Raw genomic sequence first — 20778 nt, forward strand, 5'->3', positions numbered from 1 at the left:
TCATTATTTTTTCCATTTCCGATTTCGCCTTACCGTTGTCTTGACAGAGTAAACACAACCACGATGGTGGCAGCCAACGTGAAAATTGCAGCGGGTAACATATAGTCCTTCCCTGTATTTTCGGTCCCCCTCTTCTTGTTGTAACTCGATCTTAAGTTCAGCGTGCTCATCTTGCCTTTTTTCCCTACTAAAACTTCATGTTTGTCATACAACATTATTTCAATCTTATCCTTCTGCAAGCTTTTCATCAACAACACACAGTCTTTCAAATCTTTATCGGTGTTTATGACAATTATATCACCATCTTCGTCTAAATAAGAGATTTCAAAGATGCCTTGGTCAAACATGTCCAGCTCTTCCTTCATGAACTCTTCCTTAAGTAGCTCCTTGAACTTGTCAATACCATCACTTGGTCTGTAACTAACCCGATGTATTCTTCCTCTGGAAACCTTGAATTTGAAAAAGCAAACGTCATTATAGTTGATAGGCCCCAAAGACATTATCGACGACATTCGCTTAGGCCCTTCGATATTCCTACTGCATACTGTATTGGTATCATTAGACATTGTAGATAAGTCAAATTGGGCGAGCTCGTCGACTGAGATGTCACTTGCAGATGAGTCATATCCATATTCTTCGTTTTCATTTGGTAATGTTTGTAGAAATTTGCTGAAATCATTTTCTCCAATAGAGTCGAATAGCTCCTCGTCATCTGCATCTTCTTCGTCTTCGTTGAAAGACTCCATTGTTTGAATTTGGTTCAATGTAAAGTTAGTTAGCCTGATGACATCAACAACTCCTACAATGTCCTTGGTTTTTTCGTCAAGCACTGGCAAGTTCAAGTATTTACCTTCAAACATTTGTTTCAAGGCCTCATTGATTGACATCGTAGTTGGAGCAGTTGCGGGGTGAACAGTCATCACCGATTCTACTGTACAATCAGTCGGATCCATTCCTTTAGCTATCACCCTTGATACAACATCTTTTGATGTAAAAATACCAACAGTTTCTTCCTTTAGATCTCTGACCAGAATAGCAGTTGTTTTTTTCAACTTCATCAACATGGCAGCATCATAAGCACTTGAATCCACAGAACAATAAACAGGGAGAGTGCTCTCATCATTTAGCAATTGGCTTAGCGTAGGCCCACTCAATATTCTTTTCAAATTTTCAAAGTATGTTATGATGTAGGTATGTTGTCGTCTCCCATAGCCGCTGTTGCCCAATTCCTTATTTACTGTTTCCATGGCATCATACAATTTCTTGGAATCCTGGTACAACTTCTCCAACCGTTTCATTGCCTCATTGTAGCATTTGGTAATGTCTAACACACCGACAATCTGATTATCCTCGTTGACGACCGGTAGATGTCTGAAATGTTTGATAACCATTAAACTCAAAGCGTCGGATGCCTTTGTTGCTACTTTGGCACACATTGGATTAGAAGTCATGATTTTTTTCACTGTTGTAGATTTGATGTTCAAATTTGACCCAACAACTCTGAATGCTATATCCTTAGTAGTCAATATTCCCAGTAGTTCCTCATTCTCGTCTACCACGAGGACGTGATTCTCCTTCGCCGCAATCATGCGCTGTGCAGCTTCATAAATCGAAACATTAGAAGCACAAATCAAGGGAGCAGATGGATTAAGTGACATAACCGTGCCCTTAGGATTGAAGCCACCTGTCTGTTGTTTCTTCAACAACTCTTTGGTTTTAAAGTTGGTATTTCCATTGAGTTGGTTTAAACTAGCCCTTTTATGTAAAGTCGAAGAAGCCATGATTCAACGGTGCAGCGGTGTTTTACTTCAAAGATGACGTGTGGTAATTTTAATAGAGCAAACTACCTGCACTATGCGTATGTAAATATGTGGCAATGCCTTAGATATAAAGAGGATTTGCAGACCAGTAACATCCCCCCATGTACACAAGCTTTTGACGAATCTTACAACCTTGTTTCTCTTTTCTCACTTTATTTTCCACGTCTTGTTTTGCTTTTCCTCTTCTCGGAAATTGCTCACTATATGATCTCGCGTCTAATTTTCAACGGTATTATCGTAAACTTTAGGGGGTTCGAGTTTCACTATAAATACAATCTATTAAAGTACATACAAATGCGAGAAAAACGGGCATTGTTTACTGTTAAACCCAATGTGTGTAAGGTATCGGTGATATATACTTATATACAAAATTTCATTCATGGCAAATTCATTATAGTTCATCAAGGGAACCCCGTTAAAGCTGTATTATTTGTATCCTCATACAGGTAGTCGAAAAAGTAATTCGGAATGTTCAGCATATTATGGAAAAGAGTGTCTTTAGAATTAACGTCGCTCATGTTGAAATAATCTGGTTCCGGATCTTTGTCAAGTTTGACAGCTCCATTACTGAGAAATGGGTTCTTGTCTTCTGAGCCTTCTGCCTTGAACCCAACAGTCGTAGCATTTGCTGGATTGAGTCGAATATTGCCTTCAGTGGGTTGATGCGAGGGGGAAAGTAAAAACGACACATTGGGAGTTCGGTCGGTATCGTTACCGACAAGTATGGGTATATCTGATAACTGACTCGGCCGATCGATTGGCGAATGTGACGCAGAATGTAGGGGTGACTCACGAGAATGGCTATTGTCATCCTTTGTGATGAACAGAGATGGGTTCTGGTTGTAGAAATAAGGTAGCTTACAAAGAGGTCTTTCTGGTGAGACCCTTGTCTCGATCATATTGAGAACTGGACACACTATTTCCGCCGCGGTTTTATTTCCTTCTGCTATTGCCCTGGCATCGTCTAGAACTTCAAGTCCTTCTAAGGGGATATCGCCAAATCGGCTTTTGCATGTAACATAAGTTGCGTATAGCATTCCTTTGAGGACCAATTCTACCATTCCACCCTTCTCATGATGTTTCTTGTTGGAGACAAAAGGAGTGAAATGTAGTTTGATGGAATCAATGAGCAACTGAAGGTCGGACCTCAAATCCGGAGGTTCCTTTTCAAGAAGAATGTATAACCCACAGATCGATAAAAAGGCGTTGAAAGGATAAAAGATGAAATAGTTCACGTAGTTTCCAAACCTACTATCAACCACACAGGACATGTGTAAAATGTTTCTTGCCGAAATTGTAGGCTCACTCAATAGCTCATCGTCGATTCGATCGCCATATTCCACAAAGCAATGTTTGGTGTAAGCCCTGAAAACCATTAACTTCACATGGTGGTATCTGACATGTAAGGAAGTTGCCATAATCATTAAATGGAGAGAATACATCGTGTTGGTAAGAGTCAACTTTTCAATAAATTCATAAAAAGATTTGTCATCATCCTCCTTTGTTCTTGGTCTGATAGGCTTCGGAATACTTTCCTTCCAGTAATCCAACTCCGCAATTGTATGAATCAAGCGCTCTTTTGCTTCTTTTTTACTCACATTCTTCAAAGCCCCTGCTCTCAAGAAGTTATCGTATACTTTGGCAGTTATGAATGCATAATCAGTTGAAATGTACTGTTCCAAGTCTATTGAAGAAGACGGATTTTCTAGTAATGGTTCTAACAAAGTTTGAATTTCAAAATGATAAATGGATCGTTTCGAGGGACCTTGTTCGGCTGTTTGATTTGGTGACCAATATGCCTCAAACCCAGGTAATGGCGGTGCTGAAATATCATTATCGTTGATGACAGGGGTCTGACCCCATCTAATGCATAGCTCTCTGTCAAAGACGTAACATGCCCACCAAATGTTTAACCTCAAGGCTCTCTCATGTTGTGGTAATGTCCTGTAAGTCTCTTCTATGTGTAGGCCAAGCTCCTGGGCTTGTCTGATGGCGGAACTTGAGATTAGATATGCTGCTCTTGATAAGGAGATACTGTCAGCATAGAACGCCAAAAATAGTGAACCAACGATGGATGAAACTCCGCCGGATATAACGGAAAGTCTCGAGTAGTAGAATAATGCATTGTCCAATAGGTTATCGGACACTTCCCGTAATGATTTGAAGTCCGGCATTGGGCCGCCTCCGTTCAAAGCTTTTTCCGAAAACTCTTCAATGACCAAGCACGCCACTAGCAGACTACTATTCATGAGTAGGTAATCGGAGTAGGAAAAATATGGTTCGGGTATTAGGCCATCCCTGAAGTCACAATACAGCCGCAGTAAATGCTTCAAGTAGCCCACGTCTAGCACTTTAAGGAGGAAGAAGGGCGCACTCAAAGCCTGCAACAAACATTCTATGTTGGCTCTGCTAGGTAGCGGAGTCAACTGTGATTCATAAATGGGATTTGTCCAGATGGAGATGATTTTCCGCTCGCAGGGCGTGGAGACTTGCACGATCTGCTTCAAGGGGGCCAGAGCCTCTGGGTTTTCCATCTTGTTCTCTAGAGTCTTCATTCCTATGGGCGACAAGAAAAAAATGGAGGTATGCATGAGAAGGCCGACCCATTTCTGCAAGCTTTCTGGGTTTGTGAGCGAGCTGCAGCCACTTTCAAAAAGCTGCGGGGAGTCGTTGGCTTTGGACCTTTCCGAGCCGGAGAAAGTGTTGTGATTCATTGTGAAGGAGGCGTGGGTATTTGAGTTGGAGTTGGAGGCGATATCCGACGTGGCCCGTGCGCTGGAGGCATCTAAGTTGACCCCGGTGAGGGAGAGTGCACCGGCACATCCACCTGTGCCGGCCTGCGAGGGTCCGAAGTTTGCAGCCGAAAGCGCACTTGGACGGGGGCTCTTGCTCGAGACCTTATCCAGCAGCAGGGAAATCATGGACTCCATCTTCTGGAGCCGCTGCTCGACGCTGGAGTCCTGTTCCGTCGCATGTGCTGGTGCCGGTGCCGGCGCCGGCGAGCCGGAGAGCTGCGAGAGCGCCAGTGGGTTGCTCGGCACCGTGTTCCTGTAGAAGCCCGCATCGTAGCTCGGTATGGCACCGGCAAAGGATGTATTGTTTGCAACCGGGTAGGGAAAGGTTGCTTCGGCGGCGCCCAGGGGCGCCGAGACCGACGTCGACATGGGGATCGGCAGGGGCAGAGGCTGCGGCAGGTACTGCTGTGCGGACACTGCGGCAGCGGCGCCAGCACCAACCGTCGAAGCCGGGGTGGACGCACCGAGGGAGCCTGCGTACCTTCCGCTCGTCGAACCCAAGTTCGACGTGCTCGTGTTGTTGCTGCTGGCTGGCCCGGCGGCCTCGGCTGCCGGGTCCCTGTCCGACACAAGCGGCGAGTTGACGATGCTGGACTTGCGGGGGCGTCCCCTGCGTCGCTTCGGCTGGTTCACCATCTCCTGCATCTTCTTCCGCAGCCGTTTCTTGAACACGTAGTTGTATGTGCACGGAAACCCCTTGTTCACACACCGGGTGCACGTTGGTAGCCCGTCGCATTTCACCTTCCTGGACCGACACTCATCGCACGCCTTCTGCGTCTTCTTGCTCTCGTCCATTTGCTCTGCGTCCGTCATCATCGGCAGCGGAAGCGGTGCACAAGGATCTCTGCACAAGTGGTTCCACATCACATCCGAGCCCCACTCGTCCAGCCTGTTGGCGCCAACCGCACCCTCTTGAGCTGACCGATCTCTCTCTCGCTGGTACAGCCTGTCTGTCCGCGACCACCTGCGCAGTGCGAGCTCCCCTTCGCTCGGAGAAAAACAGGATCCGAGACTAACGCCGGCACCGACGAGAACCCCATCACGCTGGCTCCACTCCTCTCCTGACGCCAGCGCCATCCCCGGACGATTACAGCGAACTGGCCACGCTGGAGAGCCGTGTACTCTCTACAATGGTACTGACTAACACGACTCTGTCTCCCTCTTGCTATCTCCGTTGCCCTTGTGTCTACACTGTCTTTCGGAATCGGGCAACTAGCTCCGGCCGCTCGCTTATTTGTCAACTGCTTCCGAAGACTGTTGCCCCGTTGCCCCGTTGCCCGCCTCGCGCCTCCGCCGAGCCCAGTCTGGGCCCTCACATGGCCGAGGGCCCGTGGCAGAGAAGGGTGGCGAGAGTGAGGCGGGGGCTCGGCCGGTGGGCCGACGCGTCGGTGATGCCACAGTGGCGGGGTGCCCCGCCCGCCCGGCGGTGCAAAAGCTGTCAAGCTCGGAGCTGGTGGCCGGAGCCGCTGAGCATTGCTGAGCATCGCTGAGCATCGCTGAGCATTGCACCTTTTAAGTCGACGGTTGTGGCAAACAGACACTCTTTTCCTCTGTTGCAGCACGACAAGGTACTGGGACACTGTTGGAGACAGCAAGATGTTTTTCAGCGAACCCGCCACGAGTCTGATGGACTTCCCGGACAACGTGGTCGACCAGATCTTGGGAAACCTGGGCGCCAGGTCGTTGCTGAGCCTCAAACAGACGTGCAGGTTCCTTGCGGACGCCTGCGACCGGCATCTCTACCGCAACGTGTACTTCTACGACGAGAACAGACAGATGAACGCGCTCCGCAGCGAGACGCAGCTGCCGCTCAAGTACACGTTCATCCCCGTGTCCCGGATGGGCTGGTTCGTCTCGCTGATGGACAGAAACGCACGCATCCCGCAGACAATGGCGTCCATCGTGATGCACACGAGTCTGAACGAGCAGACCAAAAAGCTCTTGGCGCTTCTTTTCGACAGCAGCGGGGGCAGGGGCGGCGTGCGGGAGGTGCTTTTCAAAGGGCACGACGTGCGCTTCTTGTCGTACCTCTCAGACTATAGCAGCAACGTCACGGCGTCGGTGGGGTCCCGTCTCTACGAGAACGACGAGGTGTACGACAGAGCCGCTCTGCTGGATGGCGCCAGCCGGCCGCCGACGGCAAACACGAACATGGGCGCCGCCGAGGCGGCCACGGTGGGCCCGCAGGCAGAGTTCGTTCCCTCGAAGAAGGTCGAGTTGGTTTCCACGCAGATCCACTCCCCGCTGGATGCAGACAGGGTTCTCCAGCTCAAGCTAGCGCTCTCTGGCGTGGAAATCAGGTTTCCGAATGCCTACCCGGAATCTGGCTTGAGCCGCTCCTTGATCCGCTACTGGTCCTCCTCCTTGAAATCGTTGACTCTCGCAAACTACGCATCCTTCCTCTACTTTGCAAACGGTCTTGCAAGCTACTCTCGCTCCCTGGACAGCTACCGCGGCGAGTTGTTTCCCAACTTGGAAACCTTGTCCATCTGCTTCACGGATGACATCTCCAACAACGAGAGCATGGGCACCGCCCTACAGCTTCTAAACTTGGCCAACGTGAAAAACTTGGAAATCAAGTACAAGAGAAGCATCTTCTATGACTCCACTGCAACCAACCTCGAATTGGTGCAGTATTTGAACCGGAACATCAGCTTCAGTGCTTTGAAGCAGTTCTCCTTGGTGAACTTGAACAGCAACAACATGCTTGCCAATAACATCCACGAACACGAAATCTCCGAAAATACAAATCTCTGCTACGCCATCATGGATCATTTGGATCTCTTCAGCACCAATACCGAAACACTCACCTTCCTCAACCTTTGTTTGAACACGTTCCCCGTCACTCCTATGGTCTCAAGAAGTCCTGACACAGGTGACCCGAAAATTTTCTACGCAAACTCCGAGTATATTGCCAGAAAGAAGGAATTGTTTGAAAAAATCTTCCTGCTGCGCAGTTTGGAGATTTTGATCATCCCAGATTTCTTGTTCAACTGGTGGCCTTTTCTCGAAGAAAACCAAAATATGAACTTTCATCAGGATAAAGGTTCGGAACCGAACATGATACCCATACTTTACCGAAGATTTTACAGCTTTGAGAGCGGATCTGCTTTGAATATCATGGACTTCCCGCCTAATAGATATGGATCCAATTTCGGCCGTCGGCTAAACAGCTATCTAGATGAAATCGTACCGAGTATAGCTCACTTTGCACAGCTTTTGCCTCGCCTTGCATTCCTCAACCTCGGCGGAGTGTTGCTAGAAATACACCGTGACGCTCGAGGAGATGTTGAAAAGCTTTCGGGCGTCTACGATTCTTGGGTGTTTACAGATTTCCCGATCGGGGAATAATTGGGCTTCGCGGTTTGCACTAACTGCATTTCAACCTGCTTCGGTTTATGGGTTGTCCATGTAACGAGTAACGAATAACGAGTAACGAGTAACGAGACCAATTTCTTTGTAGTTGGTTTATTTACATTACATACAACATTTATTTCCAAGGTAGCACCTATAGCCATAATACAGCACAGGTATCCCATAGATCCCGACTCGCAAGAACAGATTAGTCAAAACGATGCTGCAGCCAAACAGCTCGCCTTGGAAAAGAATATCCTCAACGCTGAGATCATCCGATTACTATTCCCCAACAAAGAAGACACCTGAAAAGTGCCAGCAGAAAGCAGAGCTATCTGCAAATGGATCTCCTTTACCCAGTACCTTCCGATTCACCCCTACAAAAGGGAAGAAACTATATCCCCACTTGAATCCTCCCGATAGACGACTATTGCCCAATTCGAGTCCTTCCTACAGTGATAACAACGACCACGATGAAAGCTATATGGTGAAAGACAACACTTCTTTCCTTTCTGCAATGGACACGTTGGGAAAGCAACTTTTTTCATCCAATATATCAAACAAAGTTGTGAACGAATTTAGCTCCAGGTACGAAAAAGTGCGAGAAGAGTCCATTAGTACAGTTCAAGAGTTGAATAATAGAACAACCAACGAGCAACTCAACCGAAGGGCATCGGGAAGATTCTCGTCTACACATCGAAATAGGTTCAATAGAATGGAATCAATTGCGTTTCACTATGCTGCTAAGCGTTCACAGAAATTGGAAAACGAAAAGAATGAAAACGAAATAACAAATAGTGGAGCTAAGAAAGAAAATCATAATGTTCAAAGAAAATTTGTGCCCGCCACCGAGACAATAGAAATAACGCAATATAGCACATTAACTCCAGGAGACAAGCGATTTAACTCTAAGCCCTTGGAAAGTGCCAGTAAAAGACTGAGACTTGAAGGAAATAAATTCAAGGAAATTGATTTAGATTCCAGTCCTACAAAATCGCTCTATGAGAAGGAACAACTCAAAAATATATATTCCACTCACTCGTCCGCTACTAGAGATAGTTCTAGCTCTCATTCCGGTGTCAGCAATATACCCAGTTATTTACAACCAACCAAAGCTTCACTGCGAAAATCCAATTCCAGTAGTCAAATATCACCGTCGAAATCCTCAAAGTCACTATTTAATGCTCTTGGTGACCAACTAAAAACTCCTGTGTTGAGACCTCAGGATGCCTCATTGAAAAAGGGTCTGTCAAAGTCTCCTTCTTTTTCCCAACCAAATCCATTGCCAGGTGCAACTTCACAAAACTCGAGTCCGATGCAGAAAATCTCACCTTCCAGGGCATGTTCTAATTTGAACAAGCTGTTGAACACACCTCCGCCTTTGGAAGCGCAAGAAAATCGACCTCTGGAAGTACCTCAGCTCAAATCAACAACTAACAGCCATGCTAATGTCAATTCATTGCACACAAAAATTCCACGGTCCCGAACCCTAGGACCTATTTACAACGATTCGACGTTCATTCCAAGCTCTAAAACTTCCAAGATATCTACCAGCAAATCTCATGTCTCTAGTGTCAGTGTGAATAATTTACGAAGTCTATCAGGATCATCATCCATTCCGAGATTGGCCAGATTAGCAAACGCAGAATCTCGTGTTGGGCTGGCTTCTAAACACGAGAGGGAAAAGCCACTCAAACCCTGGAGGTAACTAACTGATAATTCTACCTAATTCCGTATACAATTGTGGTCTTGTTGGCTCAACCTTTCTTTTGTTTCTTTTTTTCACACAAACTTTTTTGACCGCCGGTCATAGAGTGCTACACACGTTTTGTAATAGATAATAATCTAATAAACGCTATATCACTGATATCCCTAATGCTTTAGATAACCTAAAGTCCATAAATAACGAAGGAAAAAAAAAGTATGATAGGTCGTCCAAGCTGGGACTCGAACCCAGAATCTTCAGTTTAGGAGACTGACGCGTTCACCATTACGCTACGTGGACTTTGCGTTGGGGTCCAGACCCGATAGATTCGAACCTGGAACTTAGTATAGCCCAATACCATTAGACCAAACGACCTAAAAACACACTTTTTACCTCAACTTTAATTAACAGCAAAACTTATGCAAAATTTAATCTCTAATAACTTCTGATCCATTATGTCCTGGAGAATGATACCTTTATTAAAAGGACGAGAATAATCTGTGTTATTTAATAAGTTAATCAAAGATCAAAAAAATCAAAAAAAATATGTCTAATCAAAAATCATGTGTATAAAATGTTTGATTATTTTCATTTCATGTGAATAACATTTTTTAATCTACTTCTGATGTTTGGAAACTAACGTTAGGTTTTGAAAAACCAGAGTTTCATTGCTTGCACAATTCAAAATCGTCGATGTAATAAATTAGGCGGGAAATTATCGTTATACAAATATTTAATACGCTAGATTATGCTATTATTAGCAGCACTAAAATGATGATCAAAACTACAATCAAAACTGCAATACAGCAATTACCACCCATTTCATTTGTGGCCAAAAATTTATTTATCCGCTTCATTCCCGTATTGACTATCTTGAAGTTCAACCTCTCCATATTGTTTTCCACCTGATCAAGCAGGTCCTGCTGATAGTCAAGTTCGTCTCCGATGGTCACAGCCTGTTGATGTAGGTTATTGATCGAGCGACTCAACTCGTTTGAGATCAAATCGTCCTGCTGTTGCAATAATTGCTGATGGTATTCACGGGTTGCACTGTCCAATTGAGGCGGGTCCTGATCTTCACTTCTGTAGGAATCCGTTGTAGTATGGATTTTCATGTTGTCTGCAAACGGGTTAGCTCCATAACCTCCTTTCAGCGTTGATACATTTTTCTCTGCTAGTATCTTATTTAAGCTTTCATGCAAGCCTTGTATTTGCATCTTCCGTTCGGCAATCTCATCTTGAGATATCTCTCCAAAGGGATTATCGAGTATGTTTCCGTTGTTAGACTCTACAACTTTAACACTTTCCTCGAGGTCATGTATACATGAAACAATTTCATTCTGTAACGTCAAAAAATCAAGGGACTGTGGTGATGTGGATGAGAGTTGGTCTATCAGTGGAGTCGTAGAAGCGTAAAGAGAGTTGAAAGGGTCCATTATGGGGATGAGGTGATACCGAGTTTGCCTTCTGGCCCCTGGTATTGGCTGTGTTATTTGAAGGCTTGTAGATAGTTGACCTACCACACAGTCTTTCCACACCCATCCATGAGGGGGGAGAAACCATTCTTTGCCAAACAAAGAAAAAGGGCAGTGCAGCGACTTATAATAAGATGTGCGCAGAGATAATACTCATGAAAATGGGGTGGTGGTGATATGGACTAACAATTTGAACCTCTAGACGCTTTTTTTCCCAGAGAGAAGAATCTTGGAAGCAAACATAAATGCAGAGAATGAACAGGACAGAAGTTGGGGATCCCAATATGATGACACTTCTCCCGTTTCGGGGCGATATGGAGAAGAATATTCCGGCTGAAGAGAGCCTGACAGGAATGAATATTATCATGAAACTGAACAATGAGCAGATATTTGCGCTTTTAAGCTCTTATGCTTCGGATAAGGTCAAGCTACGAGTGGTGATAAAAGATGGCAAAATCAACGGTTTACGAGTAGTATCGAAAGTGGGGGCTGTGGATGCTCCATCTGGATCTGCCGCATCGTCGAAAAAGGTTGAGATTATCAAATGCAATATTGTCAAGGAAACTAACGGGACGATTTACCATACACTAAAACAGAAAACAGCTAAGGATCCTGCCTATGCGGTGAATATGGGAACTCTGGATTACCGGTTGAATCTGATCAATTACAAGCCAACTGTGAGTGAAGAGAATGTTCATGAGGTGGCTAATTTTAGCAAGTTGGTGAAAATCGTTGAGTGCATCGCCTCCACTGTTGGAGCAGGGGGAAGGTCGAATAGTGTTGGGGTGTTTTACGATGCACGTGAGGTGGTGGACATTTTGACGAAGGGGAAACACTTCAGCGTTGCCGAGAGTAAAGAGATCAACGAGATAATGAAGATGCTCAAGCCCAGGGACGCACTACAGCAGGGGGAAGATATTGTTGAATGGAAGTGGTTCCGTCTTACTCGATCTTTTGATAGCACGCGGTGGATGAAGAAGTTGTTCCAGGAGGGGTACCGATCGAAGGATGCGTACACGATGCTCTACTCGGGGCGGGTGGATGCGGACATGGTGTGCGAGAAGTCGAAGATGGCGAAGGCCGAACCCGGGTACGCGGACAAGTCGACGCCTCCATCTCCTGCGACGTCGTCGAAGTCGAGTGTGATCTCGAGCCACAGCAGGTCGTACTCGAGGTCGAACTCGGTCAGCACGAGCGAGAGCCGACACTCGACGCCGCCTGGAAAGGAGGATGCGAAGGACGTTAAAGAAGTCAAAGATGCAAAGGAGGTGAAGGACTTGAAGAAGACGAAGCGGTCGTTCAAGGAGTACCGTCTGGCGAAGGGCCTCGATTCGGGGACGCCGTCGACGCCTGCTTCCCCCCAGATAGCGGTGGCCGCTGTTCCGGCGAAGCGCAAGATGGAGCCCGAGGAGACCGCCCTGGAAGCATCTGTGGAGACAGCGGGGACGGTAGAGGGTCCGGCGACAAAGGTGGCCCGGGGTCCCCGGTGGAACGTGCCCGAGACCGACGCGGAGGCGGCGGAGCTGGTGAGGACGTACCAGAGGCGGTACGGGGTGTACTTCCGGCTGTACCAAGAGTTGAAGAACGTAGAGATGGGCGGCGGGGAGGAGGGTGGGCCCGACCTGGAGCGGACGAACGGGGCGATCACGGAGTTGGTGGAAATGCAGAACGAGCTGGAAAGCATCCGGTGGGGGTTGGGGGTGTACTCGAGGGTAGTAGAGAAATAGAAATAAATAGTGATCGAGCGATCGTAGATTCGTACACATGAGTGATTAAAATTAATAAATATAGAGTCACCTATAGACAGAGAGGGGGAGAGAGCGGCCTGCACGTTTACAAGAGTTTTCTATCGACAAACTGCTGGTAGAGGGCTGCGCCCAATCTGCCTGGGGAGGGGACGACCTCGACGCTGGCAGCGGAAAGAGTTTCGATCTTGGACTGGGCGGTACCCTTGCCGCCGGAGATCAAAGCGCCGGCGTGACCCATTCTTCTGCCTGGAGGGGCGGTGACACCGGCGATGAAGGAGACAACGGGCTTGGGGACGTCTCTGGTGAGGTTGAACTGCTTCAAGTACTCGGCAGCCTCCTCCTCGGCGGAACCGCCGATCTCGCCGATCATGATGATTCCCTCGGTCTCCGGGTCGTTGACAAACAAGGTGAGGGCGTCGATGAAGTTGGTGCCCGGGGAAGGGTCGCCGCCCATGCCGATGACCAAGCTCTGGCCCAGGCCGACCTGGGTGGTCTGGGCAACGGCCTCGTAGGTCAAGGTTCCGGACCGGGACACGATTCCGATGCGGCCTCTCTTGTGGATGGACTGGGGCATGATACCGATCTTGCACTGCTCCGGAGCAATGATTCCGGGGCAGTTAGGCCCCACCATTCTGGTCTTGGACTGCGTCTTCAACATCTGCGAGATGCGCAACATGTCCTGCTGCGGAATGCCCTCGGTGATGCACACCACGAGCGGGATCTCGGCCTCGATGGCCTCTGCCACGGCCGACGCGGCGATCGGAGGAGGCACGAAGATGCCCGAGGCCGTGGCCCCGGTCTCCTTCATGGCCTCGGCCACCGTGGCGAAGACCGGCTTGCCCAGGTGCACCTCCCCGGCCTTCTTTGGGTTTGTGCCCCCGACGATCTGCGTGCCGTAGTCCAGCGCCTGCTGCGCGTGGAACGTGGCCTGTCTGCCGGTGAAGCCCTGGAAGATCACCTTCGTGTCCTTGGTCACCTTCAAGTTCTTGATGGTGTCTGCGTAGTTCTTGGCCAGACGGCTGGTGTGGAAGGATCTTCTGAACATCGTGGGATGTGTGTTGTGCGGTGTGTGTGTGTGTGCGTGTGCGTGTGTGTGTGCCTTCGCTGTGCCTGCTGCAGTGCTGCTCCTACAATTCTCTCAAGAAGAACACAACAACAGCTGAGCATGAGAATACGCAGCAGAGGCTCCCGACACGTATTTCAAGCACCTCAGATAGTGCCCTCCCGCCCTCCGTAACGGGGCCCACCACCCCACAAACTCTCGGACACCCCTTCCCGTGCACCGCGGCAGTCACGGACCCGGCCTGGCTTACGTCAGCTCGGCCAACCGCACCACGCCTTGTCTCGGCCACCGCCGGCCGGCCGGCTGCGGTCCAGCGGAACCCGGCCCCCACGCCCGCATGCGGCAAGCCGACGCGGCGGCCGCCGACCCGTCGATCCGTCACTCTCGGAAAACTTTCTTACGCAACTGCTTACGCAACTGCTCGCGCAACTGCTTACGCAACTACCTACTACCTACTACACACTCTAGTAGCTGAACAGACTGCCGTACGTAAGCGCGCGCGACCCAAGCATGTCCCAGTCTGCCCCACTCACACACGTCTCCTCGAAGATTTTCAACCGAGCGTACACGCAGCCGCCCTTCCACCCGAGCACCAGCGGGTCGAGCTCGCCGCGGCCTGTAATGTCCACCGCCATCGGCGCGCCGGCCAGCAGCAGCTGCGTCACGGTGCGCAGCTGCTCCTTGCTCAGACGCAGCTCGTCCTCGCCGGCGGCGGCGGCGGCGGCGGCGGCGGCATCGTCGTCGTCGTCTTCGCCGGCGGCCGGAGCAGGAGCCGGATCCGCGGGGCCGTCTTCGTCGTCGTCGTCGGCGGGAGTTTTGTCGGGCTTGTCGGCGGGGGTTTTGGCGGCGGGGGATTTTTCGCCGGCCGGGGCGGCGGTGTCGCCGCCGGCAGCGTCCTTCGGCCGCGGCTTGTGCTCCTTGTCATACTCGCGCCTCCACTGCTTGATGAGCCCCAGGGCCTCCACCAGCTTCGTGCTAGAGAGAATCTCGTTGCGGTTGATATGCAAGCGATCCATAAGCATGCTGTCAAAGCCGTCGAGACGGCCACCGCCGCCCACAAGACAGATGTTGGTGTACATCTTCTCGAGGCGGGTCTGGTCACCCAGTCCGGCAACAGTGATGCTCTCGATGATGGCCCTGTCCAGCGGAGTCATGTTCTGGCGCATGCCGTCGGTGGTGGGGCGGCGGTCGGCCGCAGCAGACTGCTGCGCGTAGTGGGCGTTACGGTAGCGGCTCTTGAGCTTGCTGCTGAGGTCGTTGGTCTTGCCGCGGCGGCCGCTGCCGATGGCGCTGGAGTTGATGAAGAGGTCGCTCAACTCCACAAGCAGGTCCAGCAACGGCTCCACAGCGAGCTCGGACAGCTTGACGCCGGTGCGCTGGAGGTCCTGGAGAATGGAGATGGGGTCGCTGTTGGAGTAGCCCGTGAACTTGTTGCTGCGGCCGTCGAAAAGCGGCTCGTGGACGCGCTTGGCGGGCGCAATGGAGCCCAGCACAATGCGCTCCTTCTGGCGGGCGTCGACGTCGTCGTTGGCGGCGGCGGCGGCGGCGGCGGCGGCAGCAGCAGCAGCAGCAGCGGCAGCGGTCTCCTCCAGAAAGATCTCCGGGTAGAACACCCCCATCGGACACACCACGCCCTCGTCAAAGCACTTGAACTGGTACCTCCGCACCCTCGTGTTCGACTCGTACACAGAAAACTTGCCCACCTGGATCGCCACCTTCGAGTCGTCAAACGTCCCGTGGTCCGCAAACGTCCCCTCAATCAGCTTCCAGTCCTTCACCTGCCGGAAGTCCACCCCCGCGTACGGGAACTGCTGCGCAATCAGGTTCTTCCCCCAGAACCGCACCACGTCCGCCATCCCGTAGTCCAACGACACCCGCGTGTCCTCCAAAATCGCCCCGTCGTCCACACAGCAGATGTGGATGCTCGTTGCCCCGATGTCGACAATGCAGCCCGTGCTCAACCCGAGCCCAAACGACGCAGACATGCCCTCCTGGATCAACGTCGCGTTCTTGAAGTTCATCCGCGTCAACAGCAGCTCCATCATCGACTCCACGTACGACTTCCGGTACAACGACGGAATCACCAACACAACGTTGATCTTCTTCAGGTCGCTCTTCTTCGCCACCTTGAACTTGTGCAGAATCGTGTGCACCAGCATCGTCTCGATGTCGCCCAGAATCTCCTCCCGCGATGAGTAGTTCACGTCCTGCTCGTTGAACCCCAGCTCCACCGACGACCTCTTCGAGTTCCCCGACGTGCCTCCAGCAGAGGAAAAGAGAAACGGCGACCGGATCACCCACTCCTTCTCATCCGCAAGCCTCGTCACCTCGTCGCCCACCACGTAGTTCCGCCCGGCAGTCTTGAGCCACCGCGACGCCCGGATAAACATGTTCACCGCAGACGAGCTCAGACTCACGTCCTCGCTGATGTCGTCCACCGCCGGAGGGTGCTTCTGCTGCTTCGAGTTGAAATTGAAACACGCCTCGTGACAGTTGGGCAAGATCCGCCGCTTGTAGTACTTCATCCGCTCTCTGAAGCTCGTGTTGATTGGCTTGCGCTTTGCACGGAACTCCTTGTCGTCGTTCAACACGTAGAACCGGTCGCCGTCGTCGTGTTCGTCCTCATCTTCATCAGCATTCACCGGCTCGCCGTCACCTCTGGCGAGGTACCTGGGCGGGTCGAGCCCAGACACGTCTTGTGCGGACCGCTTGCTGTTGGCGCCGCTGGCGCCGCTGGCACTTGTGACCCCGGCTGCCCGCTCCGACACCTCTCTTCTCACGTAGCCAATGAGATTCGGCACCAACACCGGGTCGACGTCTTCGGCCCACCCGATCTTGATGTTGTGGCTGCCCGGGTGGATGACCAACGTCCTGCCTTCGTCCTCCTCGGCAGCATCGTCCGCGTCATCGTCCGCGTCGTCGTCGTCATCATCGTTTTCGTTCTCCGTCACGTTGGCACTGGCACTCACGCTGACGCTGGCAGAGCCGTTCTTCACCCGGTCGAGGTCGCCCTTCTTCGTCGTTGCGGAAGGAGCCTTCACCTTGAGCTTCTTGTTGATCTTCTCCCTCGTGTTGCGCACGATCCGGAGGTTGTCGTCCTTCTTCAAGTACTCCGTGTAGTAGTTCTTCTGATTGATCAAGAGCACCTGCGGGATGGACGAGAAGGACAAGTTGTTCTCCACCTCGGTCCTCTTCACCCCCTGCTCGTCCAACCTGAGTTGCAACCTCTCGTTGGCCTTCTGACGGTCCTTCCGACGCTTTAGCAAGATCCCTGGATCTGTAGCGAGACTTCCACGTTTAGCCGGCGGCATTGTGTTTGGTAGAGGCGGTGCTTCTGCAATGGAACACCGTGCTTGCTCTCTTTGAACAGGTCGTCCCCCTCCCGTGCCGTCTTCAACGCCAACGCCAGTTTTCAGTCCTCGAGTTTTCCTACCCATACTTGGCAGACGCAGAGGGCTTGCACTTTCCCACGCGCACAGCAAATAAAAAAATACAGGAACCCGTTTATTCTACCATTACACATAGAGCCTAGACTACAAACAGCGCTCTCCGTTGTCCACGACACGGAGAATGAAGTCGCCGAGGTGCCGCCATCGGAGCACGACACACATGGTGAGACACATGGTGGCAAACAGCATGCTTGTGAGCACGACACCGCTTGTGAGGACTGTGTACGCGGAGAAGGCCACCACGGTCAGCACCAGCCAGACCGTGTCCGGCAGGTACGGCATCTCCCGCTTGATGATCAGGCCGAACTTGTATATGAGCGACGTGTGGTCGGTCGGGTGGCTGACGTGCTTGTAGTAGGTCTTGTCGTTGATGTACTCGACGAAGCCCACGACGTCGCCGACCACGTTCTCGGAGAACGCGGAGATCGACACTAGGTTCGTCACCAACCGGTACACGGCGAACATGAACATCGTCACGGTGGCGAGCCCGGCAAGCTCCAACCACACGGGCTGGCGGTGCATGTTCTCGAGGTTGACGTTGTTGTCCAGGTTCACGTTCACGTTCACGTTCTCGCCGGCCTCGTCTTCCCCGGCTGCTGCTGCTGCCGCCGCCTCGTACGCCCGCGTGCCGGAGATGGAGATCCCGGAGTAGTCCTGCACAATCGAGTCCCACACGACCTCTCCGTCCCGGCCGGCCCTGTCGTCGGCTGTCGTCTCTGCCCCGTCGCCGCCTTCTCCGGCGCCTTCTCCAGCCTCCCCGCCAGCCCCGGTCCCTGCCCGGCCGCCGCTCAGGCGCTCGTACTGCATTATCACGTCTCTGGCCTCGTGGATCGTGCGGATCAACGGGAACCGGATGTGCACGTTGGCGACGCTGCTGCGGCCGCTGTGGCTGCGGCCGGAGCCCACCCCGCCGCCGGTCGTCACCGAAGGCGGCGAGTTTCGCACAAGCTGGTTCGCCAGCACAATCAACTCGTTCAAGTCCAGCTCTGGAATCACAGACCCGTCCTCCGCTGCCGCCTCTCCTGGCCCCTCCCCTTGCCACGGCTCGTGCTCTTCGCCGTCCTCCTCGTCCGTTGACGGCATCGACATGTCGAACTCGAAGTCGCTGCTAGCCTCCGACCCCCACACCGCCCCTTCTGCATCTGCTGCTCTCACTGCTACCTGCCCCAGCGCCTCTGTCGTCCCACACGCGTCGTACACCACCTTATCTCTGTAGTTTCGAGGAAGCTCGACGTAGTCGTCTGCTCTCACTCTGACCCGACTCCCTGTGCTCCGCTTTCTCAACCGCATGTTTCTTTCTCTGCTCAGCTTCCTCTTCTGCTCACTGTTTCGCTTGTGTGCTTGTGCTGTGACCCCGGACGTCTTCCTGCCCAACCTCAGTCTCTTCGCCCCGTTCTCTGTTCCCTTGTTCTTGTGGCAACTGTTCCGTCTGTGAGCCTCTCTATCTGCCATGTGAAACCGTCCTGCCCTCCCTCCCAGCGGCGACGCGTCGCCGCTGCCTTTTTGGCCCGTTTCGGCAGCTGAACATTGCTGGACGGAAAAACCCGCTGAGCCTGCCCAGCGACGCGTCGCCGTAAAAACCCGTGCATCGGCTCTCGGCAAACCTGCCGTTTACGGCGCCGTTTACGGCAGGATGTGCATCCGTGCACCAGAAATGGGCGGCCGGGACGATCGACCCAATTTTTGCTGACATCCCCTTTCGCTCTCTGGTTTTCTCTCTCATGGGAGGGGAAGAGAGGAAAGGAAGCGGGAGAGAGAGGGAGTAGATATAATTTGCTGGAGAGAAAGGGACAAAGACGAAAACAGACAGAGCCTTCAGGACACGAGCCTGCTGAGCATATATATATATATATATATACACACACACACACACACAGCATGTCTGGCGGCCCTGTTCCTGTCTGGAAGAAATACACAACCGGATCCACCGGGATCTGGGAAACGTTCAGAAAGTGGGCGATGCTGGTGCCTAACAGATCGTCCGGTAACCCATACGTCCCTTACTACCGTGTTCCTTCGCCTTCAAGCGAAAAGCACGTCTACAAGGACGCCAGAACGATCCCGTCGAGCGACATCGTGGGCAACGACTTCTTCTTGAGAGACAACAGAAGAAACCACCCACGGATGTCGACGTTCGACCAGTCGAAGATCGGGGGCTTGTTGAAGTTGGGCAACTCCACGAACTCGAGATTGCCAAAGGGAGACGAGGGCGTGAAGCAGTTGGCTGTTCTGAAGACAGACACGGTGAAGCTCGTGGACGTGCTGAAAACAGCGCCTAAGAGCGTCATCTACGGCGAGGTGTTGGGCAAGGCCGGGGAGCCGATCGTGGCGCCAAACCTCAACAAGAGATTCAGCGTCAAGCTGCTCACCGAGGAGGAACATGGCATGTACAGCGACGACTACCCATGCAGAATCTTCAAGGCCACCGCCTGATGCCCGCCGCGTCTCGTCCGCCCCCTTCACTTCTGCCCCCCAAACATTACAAGTTATTCTCTATTTATTTCCACAGTGTATAAGCAATACAAGGCTTGTATCTCCGAATGCACGCACACTCACCTGGACAGGCTGGATCGGTCGATGTCGATGTCGTAGCCCTGCTTCTCCGCCATGAGCTGGTGGTGCACAATGTCGTCGCTTTCCCACGGGTACGCCACCCAGCAGTCCGGGGTCTCCCGTGCAGCAATGTAGTGGCCCGCCTTCGCAATGCACGCAGGCAATTCTGCCCGCTTTTCCTTGAGCTTGTTGTGCAACACAAACATGTAGAAATCCGTCTTCAACTCCCCGCCGGCCTGCGTCTCGGCGTCCTTGATCAACTCGTTGATCGCGTAGTGGATCGTCGTGCGGGAGTCGTCCACCTCATCGATGACAAGCACCTTCTTGCCCACCAAGTCGATGTTGCTGTCCATGTAGTCGATCCACTGGATCCGCTTCACCCCGGTACCCACCTCCTCGGCATCGTCGCCCCTCGTCTGCACGTCCTCGTATAGCGAGAGGATGATGGCGAAGATCCGCTTCGACGACTCCCCCGGCTGCTTCAAAAACGTCCGCAAGATCCGGGCCGGAATGAACCCGCCGCCACCAATGGCGATGATAAAGTCGATGTCCAGCTCCATGATCCGTGGAGCAACCTCCTGGCAGAGCTGGTGGATGTGGTTGTACGAAATGTAGATCTTCTCTTCGGACATGGCAAACAGCACGACGCTTTGTATATCTTTCTCTGTGTCTGTTGACGCTTGCTCAATTGACAACGAGAGAAGAACCACTATCGCCCTCTTCTCCCAGTCCTTCTCCACGCCTTCGTCCCCCCACACCGTCCGGCCTCATCTATGCTTGTATCTGTCTCTTACTTTTTTCTACTTATCTACACAT

The 20778-nt window shown here is 51.7% G+C and overlaps 12 protein-coding genes and 1 non-coding gene across 13 annotated transcripts; 5 read left to right on the plus strand and 8 right to left on the minus strand.

The window, feature by feature from the left end:
• Positions 1-35: 35 nt before the first annotated feature.
• On the minus strand, positions 36-1667 carry PICMEDRAFT_20267 (hypothetical protein; the record flags this gene model as incomplete). The annotated part of the gene is made up of 1 exon (XM_019162156.1): positions 36-1667. A coding segment is annotated over one exon (1632 nt), but the record flags the coding sequence as incomplete, so codon positions are not given.
• A 395-nt stretch (positions 1668-2062) lies between these two features.
• On the minus strand, positions 2063-5916 carry PICMEDRAFT_18258 (hypothetical protein). Its single transcript, XM_019161926.1, has one exon. The coding sequence runs from the start codon at positions 5690-5692 to the stop codon at positions 2222-2224; it is 3471 nt and encodes a 1156-aa protein (XP_019015453.1). The 5' UTR covers positions 5693-5916; the 3' UTR covers positions 2063-2221.
• A 295-nt stretch (positions 5917-6211) lies between these two features.
• PICMEDRAFT_74592 (hypothetical protein) lies at positions 6212-7966 on the plus strand (the record flags this gene model as incomplete). Its single annotated transcript, XM_019164811.1, has 1 exon — positions 6212-7966. The coding sequence occupies one exon, from the start codon at positions 6212-6214 to the stop codon at positions 7964-7966; it is 1755 nt and encodes a 584-aa protein (XP_019015454.1).
• A 223-nt stretch (positions 7967-8189) lies between these two features.
• On the plus strand, positions 8190-9677 carry PICMEDRAFT_13549 (hypothetical protein; the record flags this gene model as incomplete). The annotated part of the gene is made up of 1 exon (XM_019160076.1): positions 8190-9677. The coding sequence occupies one exon, from the start codon at positions 8190-8192 to the stop codon at positions 9675-9677; it is 1488 nt and encodes a 495-aa protein (XP_019015455.1).
• A 224-nt stretch (positions 9678-9901) lies between these two features.
• On the minus strand, positions 9902-9974 carry PICMEDRAFT_t146. Its single transcript has one exon. It is a non-coding gene; the product is annotated as a tRNA-Arg (tRNA).
• Positions 9975-10420: 446 nt separating this feature from the next.
• Positions 10421-11110, minus strand: PICMEDRAFT_60493 (hypothetical protein; the record flags this gene model as incomplete). Its single annotated transcript, XM_019163439.1, has 1 exon — positions 10421-11110. One exon carries the CDS (start codon positions 11108-11110, stop codon positions 10421-10423), a length of 690 nt encoding a protein of 229 aa, XP_019015456.1.
• Positions 11111-11403: 293 nt separating this feature from the next.
• On the plus strand, positions 11404-12876 carry PICMEDRAFT_74595 (hypothetical protein; the record flags this gene model as incomplete). Its single annotated transcript, XM_019164812.1, has 1 exon — positions 11404-12876. One exon carries the CDS (start codon positions 11404-11406, stop codon positions 12874-12876), a length of 1473 nt encoding a protein of 490 aa, XP_019015457.1.
• A 106-nt stretch (positions 12877-12982) lies between these two features.
• PICMEDRAFT_37404 (hypothetical protein) lies at positions 12983-13942 on the minus strand (the record flags this gene model as incomplete). Its single annotated transcript, XM_019163084.1, has 1 exon — positions 12983-13942. The coding sequence occupies one exon, from the start codon at positions 13940-13942 to the stop codon at positions 12983-12985; it is 960 nt and encodes a 319-aa protein (XP_019015458.1).
• PICMEDRAFT_18263 (hypothetical protein) lies at positions 13905-14162 on the plus strand. The gene has a single exon (XM_019161927.1). It carries the CDS (start codon positions 13949-13951, stop codon positions 14132-14134), a length of 186 nt encoding a protein of 61 aa, XP_019015459.1. The 5' UTR covers positions 13905-13948; the 3' UTR covers positions 14135-14162.
• A 164-nt stretch (positions 14163-14326) lies between these two features.
• PICMEDRAFT_18265 (hypothetical protein) lies at positions 14327-17345 on the minus strand. Its single transcript, XM_019161928.1, has one exon. It carries the CDS (start codon positions 17269-17271, stop codon positions 14425-14427), a length of 2847 nt encoding a protein of 948 aa, XP_019015460.1. The 5' UTR covers positions 17272-17345; the 3' UTR covers positions 14327-14424.
• Positions 17346-17493: 148 nt separating this feature from the next.
• Positions 17494-18861, minus strand: PICMEDRAFT_13554 (hypothetical protein; the record flags this gene model as incomplete). Its single annotated transcript, XM_019160077.1, has 1 exon — positions 17494-18861. The coding sequence occupies one exon, from the start codon at positions 18859-18861 to the stop codon at positions 17494-17496; it is 1368 nt and encodes a 455-aa protein (XP_019015461.1).
• Positions 18862-19287: 426 nt separating this feature from the next.
• Positions 19288-19842, plus strand: PICMEDRAFT_74597 (hypothetical protein; the record flags this gene model as incomplete). The annotated part of the gene is made up of 1 exon (XM_019164813.1): positions 19288-19842. One exon carries the CDS (start codon positions 19288-19290, stop codon positions 19840-19842), a length of 555 nt encoding a protein of 184 aa, XP_019015462.1.
• Positions 19843-19961: 119 nt separating this feature from the next.
• Positions 19962-20594, minus strand: PICMEDRAFT_74598 (hypothetical protein; the record flags this gene model as incomplete). Its single annotated transcript, XM_019164814.1, has 1 exon — positions 19962-20594. One exon carries the CDS (start codon positions 20592-20594, stop codon positions 19962-19964), a length of 633 nt encoding a protein of 210 aa, XP_019015463.1.
• Positions 20595-20778: the final 184 nt, after the last annotated feature.

This window comes from Pichia membranifaciens (genome assembly GCF_001661235.1).
Source record: "Pichia membranifaciens NRRL Y-2026 unplaced genomic scaffold PICMEscaffold_7, whole genome shotgun sequence".
Lineage (NCBI taxonomy): Eukaryota > Fungi > Ascomycota > Pichiomycetes > Pichiales > Pichiaceae > Pichia > Pichia membranifaciens.